Genomic DNA, 11780 nt, shown 5'->3' on the forward strand with positions numbered 1-11780 from the left:
GCTGAAGCCGCAGGCGGGGGTGGAGGATGTTTGCCGGTAGTCGGGTCACGTGCGGTTCTTGAATGACTCCGGGATTGGGAATTGATTTGACTGAAGACTCCAGTTGCTTTTGTTTGCTCAAAGCGTATTCATACTCGCGCGTCCTCCTGGGCAGGGTTACCGCAGGTCCAGGTTTTCCCGGGCAGCTCCTCCTTTTTGGCCCCCTGTTCTCGTGTCCGGGCAGGTTTCTGAAATGCGAGCAAATGCCCAGGGGTTTGCTTTGTCTCTGCTTTCCCGCGCTGGCTGTCCGGCCCCCTGCTCCCAGGTCAGAGACGCAGATGGTTTGTGTGTGCATGTGCACATGCGTGCACGCATGCTGCGTGGATGGCACGGCTGAGGGTGGGGGCTGCAGGCCGGGAGTGAGGGGCGCCGGGTGGGGGCAGGGGCGGCGGGTCGGGTTTTGGGCCTGGCACAGCGAGGCGGGCGCCTCCGTGTAGCAGTGCCCCTACCATGCCACCACACGCAGGAACCTCGGAGGAAGGTAGGAGCCCCTGGGAGTCACCTGGGTGGGGAAGGAGGGGCGTAGTCGGGACCTGGTGGTGTCTGGTGCCCCCCTCACTTCCTCAGCTCCTGCTTTCTTCTTCCTCCCCCTTCCTTTCTAAGGATGGAGCTAGCCAGGAAGAGCAGATGCTCTCCCTTTGTGCCGACTTGCACGCTGCGGCTGGGGGGCCCCAAAGCCACGGCGGGGCAGGGTGAGAATGATGTGGCTGCGTCTTGGTGGTGACACGACTGTATTACTGGAGCATCTGGAAAGGCTCCGTCTATGCTGGTGCCGTGCAGACGGTCTCGTTGGGAGCTGGATGGGTGCCTGTCCTGCTTTCCCTAGGCACGAGGGGGGCCCAGAAGGAGGAACCGCGGGGCCCTGCCTTGGTCAGATGTGCAGCAGCAGACGGCTGATGCAGAGTGTGCTGCAGCCCAGCCCAGCCCCTGGCCCGGGGTGGGAGAGCTCGAGACTTTCCTCCCCAGGACAGGCAGAGGCACCAAGCCTGGCTTGGGGATGGGGGGGGGAAGGGGGACTAGGAGAGAGCAGCGAGGGGAGCTGTTATCGTGGCAGTCCTTTCCAGCTCAGCTTGGCAAAGGCTGGAGAAACCCCTCTCCTCTTGGCTGCCGCGCTCCCCAGGTGCTGTGCGGTTCCCTTGCGTCTTCCCGCTGAGAACAGTGCTCTCGCCCTCTTCCTTGTTCCCTGACCGGGGATGCTCTCTGAGTTGCAGGAGGCGGTGAGGCCAAGGAGATGGAGCTGGAGCCTGGACGATCGCTGAGGGTAGAGGGTGTCCCCTTCTCTGGGCCAGGTGCCGAGACCAAAGACACGAAGGGGAAGCCAGAAGAGTCGCTCAGGCAGGACGCCGGGGCTCAGACCGGTGGCTCCAAGAAGAAAGTGAGTACAGCCGAATGCGACGGGCCGGACTTGACACGATTCCCCAAAGCCCCCGGACTGGGTAGGGCTCTCACGCCGGGTGCCAAGCAGCGAGCTCCTCGGCTCCTTCCCGATGAGTCCTTCTCATCAGGAGCGAGCATGGACAGCCCCGGCGCTACAGCTTTCTGCTGGCGCTCTGCAGCTGTTAGCCCCCCGCACCAGGAAATCCTCTCTCGGTTAGCGCCATGCATCTTGTAGCCAGCGGCACCTCGTGCCGCTGGCGCTGGATACGCAGCTACCCCAGCAACACCCTTCCCACAAGGAGAGAAATAAGAAATGTTCGAGGGTAAAAATCAACCTGACCAGAACGAATGTCTGCTGGGTTCGTGCTACCGGGCTGGTGCCGAGCTCTTATCACCCTGCTGAAAACGTGAAGTCTTGTGGACTGCAGACGTTGCAGGGCTTCTCCGACCACCTGGCCCCGAGGGCCCCTCCAGCCCTCTTTTCTCGCTGATTTTTATGATCCACAAAATAACCTCTGCCTTGCAGCTTGAGGGAGGATTTCCCAAGCTGTTCCAGGGTGCCCCTTTCCTTAACGATGGACACGAAAGTAACAGCTTTACTAAGAATCGCGAGGCTCTGTTGACATTCCCCACAGCTGCTTTTTTGGTTTTCTTTGTAAGCATAACTCAGTCATTTCCAGCTGCGAATGGGCTGACGGGGTCTCTCACCAATATAGAAACCTAGAGCAACTAATGAGACCAGACTCTTCCCATTTTTATTTTTAATTAATGCTTTGTGGCCAGTCTCATACAGGTTTTGGAACTGAGGTTTGTGGCTCGTGCTTTGGTCCCAAATCATTGTACAACACAAAACACTTACTGGGCAGTCATCAATAAGCCACAGCGTGACACTGTGTACAGAACTGTGTGGAAAGAGGGACAAGGAGCTTATTTTGGTAGAGGATTTCTGCCAAATTGCCTATCGATACTTTTTTTAATGCAAGCTTTGCCTTTCCTCTGTCTGTGCGTGCACAGTTCAGTGAATCCTGGCATCTGAACAGATTCCAGTAAAACTTGTGATCTGTCCGTTTGCAGATCTGGGCCCTTTGTGATGCTGCGAGAGGACAGATAGGCTGGCAACAGAGAGTGGAGTTCACTTCTGAAAAGGGCTAGCCTAGCACAAAGGCCACAAAACCCCAAATCTGGATTAAATCCGTGGTGTAAACTGGCTTTGCAGATGGGGGCCAGTTTTGCTCCATCTGAAGGCGAGGGGTGGTCGGTGCTGGGAGCTGAGTCACTGTTTCCCGGCTTTCCCAGTGCGAATGAAACCTCTCGGGCTTGCCAGCGCGCGGTGTCTGCAGGCCTGGTGCCGTGCCGGCGCTGGAAGAAGAAAGCCGCGTTGAAGAGGTGACGGCGACGGCGATGGCAGTGGCGCGGTGCCGCTCTGGGGGTAGCAGTCTGCAGCAGGAGAGTTCTCAGTCGCGTGCTGTTAAAACAGCTCCGACCCGCTCTTGGCAAACAGTGCGTCGGCTAAAAGCTTGCAGACGGCTCCTTTCTTTCCCTGCAGATATAAATTAGGATCCGTTGCTTTCCTTCCTCATGCCTGGACCGTGATGTTACCATCCACTACAGCCACGCTGTGGCCCCGGTCGCACCGTGGTGGCCTCTGCTCAGCAAGTTGCACATCAGCCCCACGACCAAATGCCCAGGGCCTCGGTGTCGTGCTTTGCAGAGGCTGGCCCTGTGCTGCTGCTTGTGGTTAAACGCCTAGGTGATGAACTCTCGTGAAGTACGAGGGTGTTTCTGTAGAGCCCACCCAGCATCTCGGCATTGTAGGGTCTGCGGGACCTGAGCAATTGCACCTCTCGCTCTGCTGCCATCAGATGGGCACGGTGTCGTGTTAATTTACTGTGACTTTGAGCGGGGGGAGGCAGCATCGGCAGCCCCAACAGTTTGGTGATCATGGCCCCTGTAATTCTGTAAGACAAACAGAGGCTGCTGTCAAGGCGTTCATAAAAAAACGAGGGCTGGAAGGGACGTCAGGAGGTCACATCTAGTCCAACCCCTGCTCCAAGCAGCACCAGCCCCAACTCCATCATCCCAGCCAGGGCTTCGTATACCCGGGTCTCAAAAACCTCCAAGGATGGAGATGCCACCACCTCTCTGGGTAACCTGGTCCAGTGCTTCACCACCCTCCTCATGAGAGAGTTCGCCCTAATCCCCAGCCTCAACTTCCCTTGCTGCAGCCTGAGCCCATTGCGTTCTTGCCTCTCCCGTTCCTGCTGCAGTCTGGAAGCTGTTTTCCTCTCTGCGGACACTTGGAAGCAATCTTTCCCTCCGGTTTAAACCCCTGCCTGGCCTTGGCCAAGGTGCCCTCCTTACGAGTCCCTCTCCCTGATGTTGCTTCTGCATCGGGGCCTTCCTCACAGCCTGCATGTGGGCACATTGGTCAAGGAAGCCCTGAACCAAGCTCCTCCAGTCCTTCGTTCTCCCTGTCCCCTGGCTTGTATAGATTGCAACAAAGCAAAAGCACGCGGTGCCTTTTGGAGGCTGCCTCCGAGGAACGACCACCTTCAGAAGCAAAAGCAGCCTGGGGTCCGGATGCTAGGAGCAAGGGGATGGTCGTGCATGTTAAGCTTCTCCCCTGTCTAATTGCCATCCCCTCGGCTGTCGTACGGCCAGGCAGATGGTAGCGAATGGCCAAATGCATGAAGCTGTTCTAGCTCATTGTTTCCACTTCCTAACTCTGGTCTGTCTGCAAGTGAAGCCCTTTCTCAACAGGCAGTACAAGGGGTGAGTGAGGTAGAGGCTGCCAGCCCTCCTTCCAGAAAGAGGAGAAAGGAGAAGCCAGGCTCACCTGAAGGCAGCAGCCCATCTCTCGCAAGCCCACGGCAGGTAGTTCTCCTGGTACTTCTTGTATCTGGAGGAGTCGACACCACTTCTTTGCCCTGAAGCCCCGTTTACCAGCACGAGGGTTTTGTCTGGGTTGAATTGGAAGTGAGCAGGGCAGGGCTGGGCTCAAGCCCGCTGTCGGCAGGATGAGACCTGCCCCGCGGGGGGCTGGAGAGCAAGTACATCTGCGCAGGGGTGGTTCTTAGCCTGAAACCCCCGCGGTTCATCTGTTCTTACAAACTCCTCGCTGGCAAATGAGGCAGAAGGGGTTGCTGCGCGCGTGTCCTTCCAGCCAGCCTTGAGCCGACTGCTGCTTTGTGCATAGCTTTCCATTCCTGTCGCGTTCACCGTCACTCTTCCATCGTGGCTTGTGACCGGGCTGTTGTGCGCATGGCGGGGGCCAGGTAGGGGCTTATGGTCTGGAGAACCTCCACTCCCTTCGGACCTGCAGCCCCGCTTGCATTTAACACCTGGGACGTGGACCCCTCGCTAAATGTATGTACTGTAGGACTCTGAGCACCGCCCTTCCCTGCGGAGTGCCCGGCCTCGGGGCATCTGTCCAGCTCTGGTGAAAGAGGTGGAAAATGGGCCTAAACTGTTTTCCTGAGGGCACCGATGCAGGACGTCTGTCCCGTCCCCGCTGCCAAGGGCTCCCTTGGAGAAAATCGCACGCTACAAATGCTGAAATGCTTGCCCCCCTTCATTGTCGCACTCATCTTTGGGGTAGAAAGCGGCAGCCAGGGCATAATCGCACCTGCGCAGACAGAGGCTGCTCAGGGCATCTCCTGGTCCTGTCCCAAAAGCACTTTATTTGTTCAGTTTTCAGAGGTAAAAGACTCCCTGTGACTCAAGTGGGGCCTCCTCCTTTTTCACTTGATTCCCTTTTGTCTTTACAATAGAAATTGGGGTCGTGTTAGCCGTGATTTCATGGGCAGGGGTGAGCCTAGCTTAATACGTCTCCATCTGCAGAGAAGGAGTCGAGGTTGAATGGAGGGAAGCAATGAAAACGGTTTCTTTACTGAGAGTAATTGGGCTTTATTTCTCTGCATTGTTGCACAGAAAAGGAAGAGGGGGAAGAAGAATAAGAAGAAGAAAGATGCCCTGGGCATGGAGCAGCCAGACTCCTTAAAGTCAGGCGCACCTAGCACAGATTGTTCTGTGGTCTCGGAAAGATCCTGCGACCCCTTTCCCGCGTCGGAAAGCACAACCCAAGAGGACGAAGTGGCCAAGCCAGGCACTGCGCTGCCTGCTGGTCGCACCGCAGGTGAAACGAAAAGCAGCGATTCTGTGGGCTCCTTGGGAGACGAGAATAAAAACACAGAAATGGCTGTGCAAGACCGCTGCAGCAGCAGCACCAGCCTCCAGGATGATACTTGTGCCAAGACGGCTCAGCCCACAGGCTCCATGGCTCCGCAGGAGAAGATGGAGGATGGAAATCCCAAAGGTGATGGAGAAAAGGGCAGAGAAGAGAGGGCATCTGAGAAGCAGGAGGATGCCCACAGCCCTGCTGAAACGGAGCAGCCTCTGGGAAAAGCATCCGATGCCCAAACTTCAGGGGCAGACGGAGATGCACCGGGCTCCAAAGGAGCTGGAGAAGGGGACTCCCCAGGGCTTCCCACCAGTGCAGAAACGCCGGAGAACGAAGAAGCTAGTCCTTCTGCAGAGGCCGTGAATCAGAAGAGCAAAGTCTCGCCGACCGAGCCTCCGGACACGCAGAGCAGGGAAGGGAAGGTGGAACAAGAGTCCAAGCAGCAAGCGCACGCTCCAGTGTCAAAGGCAACCAGCCAGGTAAGGTGCTGGGGCCCCTCTGAGTATACTGGGATGATGAGTCGGACCCCTCTGCTCTGCAGCTCCCGCCGGTAGCCAAATTAGGGCCATGTTTATGGTGTTAGTGCTGATCACAGCTGTGACCCATGCTGCGTTTCTTAGTCTAGAGAGGACCGTGCTGTACAGCAGCCCCCAAACAGCCCTCTCTTAAACACGTCGCTGTGCTGCTGACATTAGGTATTTCCTCCTATTGCAAGTAAGCAAAAACAGTCTTGGCTAAAGCAGGATGTGGTATCTCCATGGCTTGACATGAATCGTGACGGCAGCCTGCTGGTCCGGGGGATTCCAGTTCATTGCACGCATGATTATTTATGTTGCAGATGGCGGTAGGAGGGCTGCAAAAGGCGGCAGGAGGGTCACAGGAGGCCCCGAAGGGGACAGCGGATAATAAAAAGGGACCAAAGGAGGCTGACCACCCAAAACAAGACTATGCCTCTGTTGTAAAGACCACAAGCAAAAAGGAGGAGAAGCAGCAGGCAAACCAGAAGGCGGGTGAGGAAGGACGAGGCAGAAGTCAAGCCCAAACAAAGGGTGACGTCCCGAGCAATCAGAAAACCAAGCAGAAGGAAAAAGACAAGAAAGCCGCTCCACGTGTGGTTAAACAGAGGTACAGTATGAGTTGGACGGGTTCTGCTCAAGGTAACGATGGCTGAGCGGCACCTGTGCGAGTGCCTGGGACCTCTGGCTTAGAGGGCACTCTTGGGGCACAAGGGAGTTGTGGTAATGTTCTCACCATGGACAGGGGTTAGGGAATGAAGTGAGCTTTTAATTGTGGTCCGTGTTGGAGGGTGAATACAGCTGGGCCATGCAGGAGCCTCAAGGCATGGGACTTGTACTGTGCTGAACTTGAGGTCTTGTTCAGGGACTGTGGAAGTTAAAATATGGCCCTGGACAAGGGGAAGAGACCCAGTTTTTCCTCCTGAGCCTGGGCAGGGAAGTCCAGCTGTGTGATGACAGGGTCAGGACTTCCTTGCCAAGAGCAGCTTTTTAATGTAATGGGTACGGATGAAGATGGATAAGCCACTTCACGGGTTCTTTGCGTTGCACAAAGCCGTGCAGGATATTTCTGCTAAGATGATTTAGCGGCAAAGTAATTGATGGTCAGCTGGTCTAACTGTCCTTACAGCTGCTGGCTCCCTCTACATGCAGTGTGAACGCTGGGGGGTCGAGGGTGGGCGTGGGGAGGACCGCAGAGCTCTTAAACTTTTTTTTTTACCGTTTCCTTGCAGCCATGTGTCTCCTGCAAAAGGCATCATGGTGTACTTCCATGCAATCATCTCTAAAGACTTCAAGCTCAACCCTGAGCAGCATAAAGTGTTCATCAGGGGAGAAGGTATTTCAGGATATGAAAAATGGCATGATAATATCTGCGAATTGCACTGTACAAAGTAAGTACCACTAGATAAATACCACCTTATCTTAAATGTGGGACAGTGAGATTCATTTGGGAAATATTACAGGACCTGGCTGCATGCCCACATCAGGGCCGACCCCAAATTCTAGGACTATTTTGATGGATTAAATAAGAAAACGATACTTTCCCAGGGGGAAGGAGAACGGTGGAGAGTGCGCGCTGGTGTTAGAGCTGCAGGTCAAAGCAGGGAGAAGAAGCTAGTTTTATTGTGGTCCTCTAATACCCACACCATCTTCCATTCAGAAATACCTATCTTGAATTTCACATGCATGTTTGTGAAATGGCCAAATGGCCCTTTCCTGGCCTTCCCTGCCAAGTTTCTTGACATGCCTTACCAAGGCTAACGTGTGCAGCCTGCCAGCAGCCCAGTGAGGCAGGTTTGTACTCTTTGCAGTTTACAGCAGTGCAGGGGTGAGAGCGGCTGGTCCAAGCTTGGACAGTAGAGAGCTGGGAATCCCCTTGTTCCTGCTCCCAGCACTGGACACCTGGCAGGATGCTAATAGCTGGCTAAGCTGCAGCACTGGCTTTTTGCTCTGCTTCCAGTGGCTCCTGGCGGTTCTTGACGTCTCAAGCACTTCACAAGTAACCCAGCACCCTACCCACCTGAGTACAAGCTCCCCACAACTTACAGATTAAACTAAACAGGATTTGCTCTGGAGCTGGGTGCTTTCATACCACGCTCTAAGTCTGGCTTAAAGGACAGTCTAATATGTGAGTGTGGCGATGCACAACAGACTGCTGACCACCTCCTTGTGTGTGCAACACACCCAGGGTGAGGACCTGGCAAGCATCAGCCCTAAAGCAGTTGTGGTGGCTCCATCACATTAGTGATGTGTAGAGGGGGAAATGAAGTATACAAGAGACGTGGCTCCTGTAGGTGTGTAGCTGCTTTGGAGGGGCCAAGTGGATTTTTGCCTTAAATAGGAGGAAGCTGGAAGTAGCCTTTAGCAACTGATTTGCCAGTGGGACTGCTAAAAATGAAGCATTAAACCAGTGTCTGTGATCATTCTTCTTTGCGGCTGCTTAATATGTACTGTACTTTGTACTAAACAGGGACCTGCAAGAGCACGGACACCTCTTTGAAGGATATGTTCTTATTTCCAAAAACAATTTGGATAAAGGCATTGTCTACAAATACTATATAGCTGGTGAGAAAGAGGGAAAGTATGAAATGATTTACAAGTCTGATGGTCCAGAAGGTTACATCAATCGCTACATGCACATATCTTTTGACCCCTGTTTTGAAGGTAAGCTACAGTCCAGTGTGTGAGACTATGTAACCTGGCAAATAAAAATACTGATTTGAAATTGCATTGAATGTATCTTCTTGTATGTAACCTACACCTTTTCCCCCGAAAAACCAGTTGGGGAAAACTGGAGGTGGGCATTGTATGTGAGGAAAACGGATCCCCATGGATCTGGAAACTTGGTGGGGGAGGAGACAGAGGTGACAGCATTAAATGCTGCGACTCTGGGAGCCATGGCAGTTAACGTTGCAAACCCCCGCCCCCACCACCACATTTGTGGACAAGTGGGTCCACCCCTCGCATCCGTGCACCAGATCGGGTTGGTGCGCAGGTTGGTCTGCGGCCAGACCCAGCGTGCGGAGTCTGACCTGGCGCACCGAGGCCAGGACTGCATGTTGGCTGGGGGCCATGTGCTGGCTTGGACCCGGTGTGCTGGGTCTGGGACTGTGCAATGGCTCCAGGGCTTGGCTCCAGAGCTATTGCCACTTCCTTACCTTACTCAAAGATCCTTTACCTTCAAAATCAAGGTGCATAGCAGATACGGGGGTGTGCTGCATGTGAGGAAATACGGCAAGATTTAAACCAACGTGCACCATTGCCATCATGAGTCCCTAAGCTAGGATATTCATAGGCGGCTTTAAGAGCCTTGGAGTGCTGTCTGGGTAGGTTTAGATGGTATGATTGATGCTCATGCTTGCTTTTTGTGTCTTTCTGTGGCCTCCTTAGCAAGCCTGACAGCAGAGGCCGATAGCTTCCAGGAGACCATGCTTGTAGCATCACTAACGCATCTCTTCTCTGCTTGCTTTATGGCGTCATAAAACAAAACAATCCCGTTTTTATTTTACCATTAGAATGGCATCAGTATGATGATATCGTGTGTGCTCCACCTGATGCTTCTCTGATGAAGAAGTTCAAGAATTTTTTTGGGCTGGATGATACAAAGAAAAAAGTTTTGACGGGGAAGAGGATAGCCGGAGAAATCATGTTGGAGACCATCTTCAGCCTCCTTAGCACCTGGTCCTGCATCAATGTAAAGAGCTTTTTCAACCAGTTGCATCAGTTTTATGTAGTGACCAGCAATCCGGTGGTGTACCAGGGAAGGCCAGAAAAGTGGACATCGCTAGAGTTTGGAACAAAAGAGGTATTTGTTTTAACTATAATTTGCATGTTGTTTGCATGGATGGCTAACTTTCTTCCTTTAAATAAGTAACTTAAAAGTTATCCCTCCCTCTCCCCCTCCCTTGTCTGTTTTCAGTCCTAACTTTTAAGGAATTGTATACCTTTTCTCGCTTTTTCAATCTGTAGTGGTGTTTGGCACGAAGGGGAGAAGCAGATATTTTATATGGGGACAGCTAACGACCTAGAACCAAGCTAGTGTCGTGTGTGTTTTTGTTTAATTTGTGCAGGAGGAGATGGTGAATGAGGGCCCTCTCCTCATTCCTTTCCCCAAACCATGGAAAATAGCTGTGTTTCCCCCTCTTCCTTCCCACTTCAGGTCAACGAGATGCTTCTGGTGTATTTGAGAAAACTAGGCAAGCCATTTCTTGAGAGAGGTGCATCTGCTCCACCAGAAAACTGGCCGGTGAAGAGTAAACTAGAGTTGGGGCTGATCATTCTTGCAATAGGTGAATACTACGGACTTCAGACCTCGAAAGAGGATCTGACTCAACTCTGCAGCCTGCTTTGCTTGGAAGAAAAGCTGGGAGACGATGCTTTCCACAAAATGGGCCACGTTCTAGAGCCGTTTACAAAAAATCCACAGTATGTATGCTCTTTTGTTTGTTTGGGCTGAGGGATGATTTTGCATCGGGGTGCTGCCCCTCCACTCAGACTCCAGTGTGTGAGGATGAAGGGGTGCAACCAACACCCCCTGCCTGAGAAACCCCCCAAAACCCACTTCATTCTGGAAGGGGTGTGGGAAGTCGTGTAAGTTGTCCAATGTGCTGAATTGAGCAGGAGAATCGCTGTCCTTGGCTTGCAAGCGATGCTCCTGTCGATCGCCGTATGCTGTTGGCTTTGCAACGGGCACCCTGTTGGCATGATCTCCTCCTTGCTTGGGAAGAGGCAAAAGTGAAGAGTGAGAACGTGGGCTGCCACCTTGCTTTGTTTTCTTTCTGATCGCATCTGACCAGTGCAAGCGTCGTTCCAGACGCTGGTGCATCTTGCTTTTTTGCATTTCAAGGAAGATTTGGACCAATTAGAAAATGTCCAAGAGAGCAACAAAAATAGTTAAAGGTCTGGGAAACGTGACTTGTGAGAAAAGGCTGAAAGAACTAGGGTTACAGGCTGGGATGATGGAGTTGGGGCTGGTCCTGCCTGGAGCAGGGGGTTGGACTAGATGCGACCCCCTGAGGTCCCTTCCAGCCCAAATTGTCTGTGATTTGATGACTGAACAGGGGGAGAGAAGTCTGAGGGGAGATCTGACAACACACGGGATGGATGGTCAAGCCGTGAGTGGAGATGCCCGGTTTGCGAGGGCAATGGTGGTAGATTTCATAGACGTTGGGGCTGGAAGGGACCTTGTATGACCATCGGATCCAGTCCCCTGCCCCAGGGGCAGGAAGTCAGCTGGGGTCACAGGATCCCAGCAACATAAGCATCCAAATGTTTCTTGAAAGTGTCCAGAGTAGGTGCTTGCACCGCCCTCGGCAGCAGTCTGTTCCAGGCCCTTGGGGCTCGGACAGTAAATAAGTCCAGCTTGAAACGGTCTTGGAGGAGTTTGTGACCGTTGGACCTTGTCATCCCTTGGGGAGCTCGGGTGAACGGGCGCTCCCCCAGATCCTGGTGCACCCCCTTGTGCGGGCCGGGAGCGACCCGAGCCCTTTTCCGTGCTGCACGCGGGCTGTGGCCAGCAGCCCGGGCACGCCGGGGCGGAGAGGGAAGGCCGTTGAGCTGGAATTAGGCACAAACGCGTGGCGGTAGTTTTAAAGATTGTTTACTTACACCGAGATGGCAGTGGTGTAGGCTGGAAAACTTGCTTGAGTTGCGGTTACAGACAGACAACA

The 11780-nt window shown here is 53.6% G+C and overlaps 1 protein-coding gene across 1 annotated transcript in view; it reads left to right on the forward strand.

The window, feature by feature from the left end:
- The window catches only part of RNF213 (ring finger protein 213), a gene marked incomplete at its 3' end in the record, with an annotated part of 46337 nt that overhangs the window by 1820 nt on the left and 32737 nt on the right, over positions 1 to 11780 (forward strand). Inside the window, exons 3-10 of the mRNA XM_025194741.1 lie at positions 1251 to 1414; positions 4177 to 4290; positions 5347 to 6075; positions 6435 to 6721; positions 7344 to 7502; positions 8582 to 8775; positions 9627 to 9916; positions 10271 to 10536. Coding sequence (XP_025050526.1) covers positions 1251 to 1414; positions 4177 to 4290; positions 5347 to 6075; positions 6435 to 6721; positions 7344 to 7502; positions 8582 to 8775; positions 9627 to 9916; positions 10271 to 10536 — 2203 coding nt within the window. The remainder of the gene's footprint in view (positions 1 to 1250; positions 1415 to 4176; positions 4291 to 5346; positions 6076 to 6434; positions 6722 to 7343; positions 7503 to 8581; positions 8776 to 9626; positions 9917 to 10270; positions 10537 to 11780) is intronic.

Source organism: Alligator sinensis, unplaced genomic scaffold (genome assembly GCF_000455745.1).
Source record: "Alligator sinensis unplaced genomic scaffold, ASM45574v1 scaffold2241_1, whole genome shotgun sequence".
Lineage (NCBI taxonomy): Eukaryota > Metazoa > Chordata > Crocodylia > Alligatoridae > Alligator > Alligator sinensis.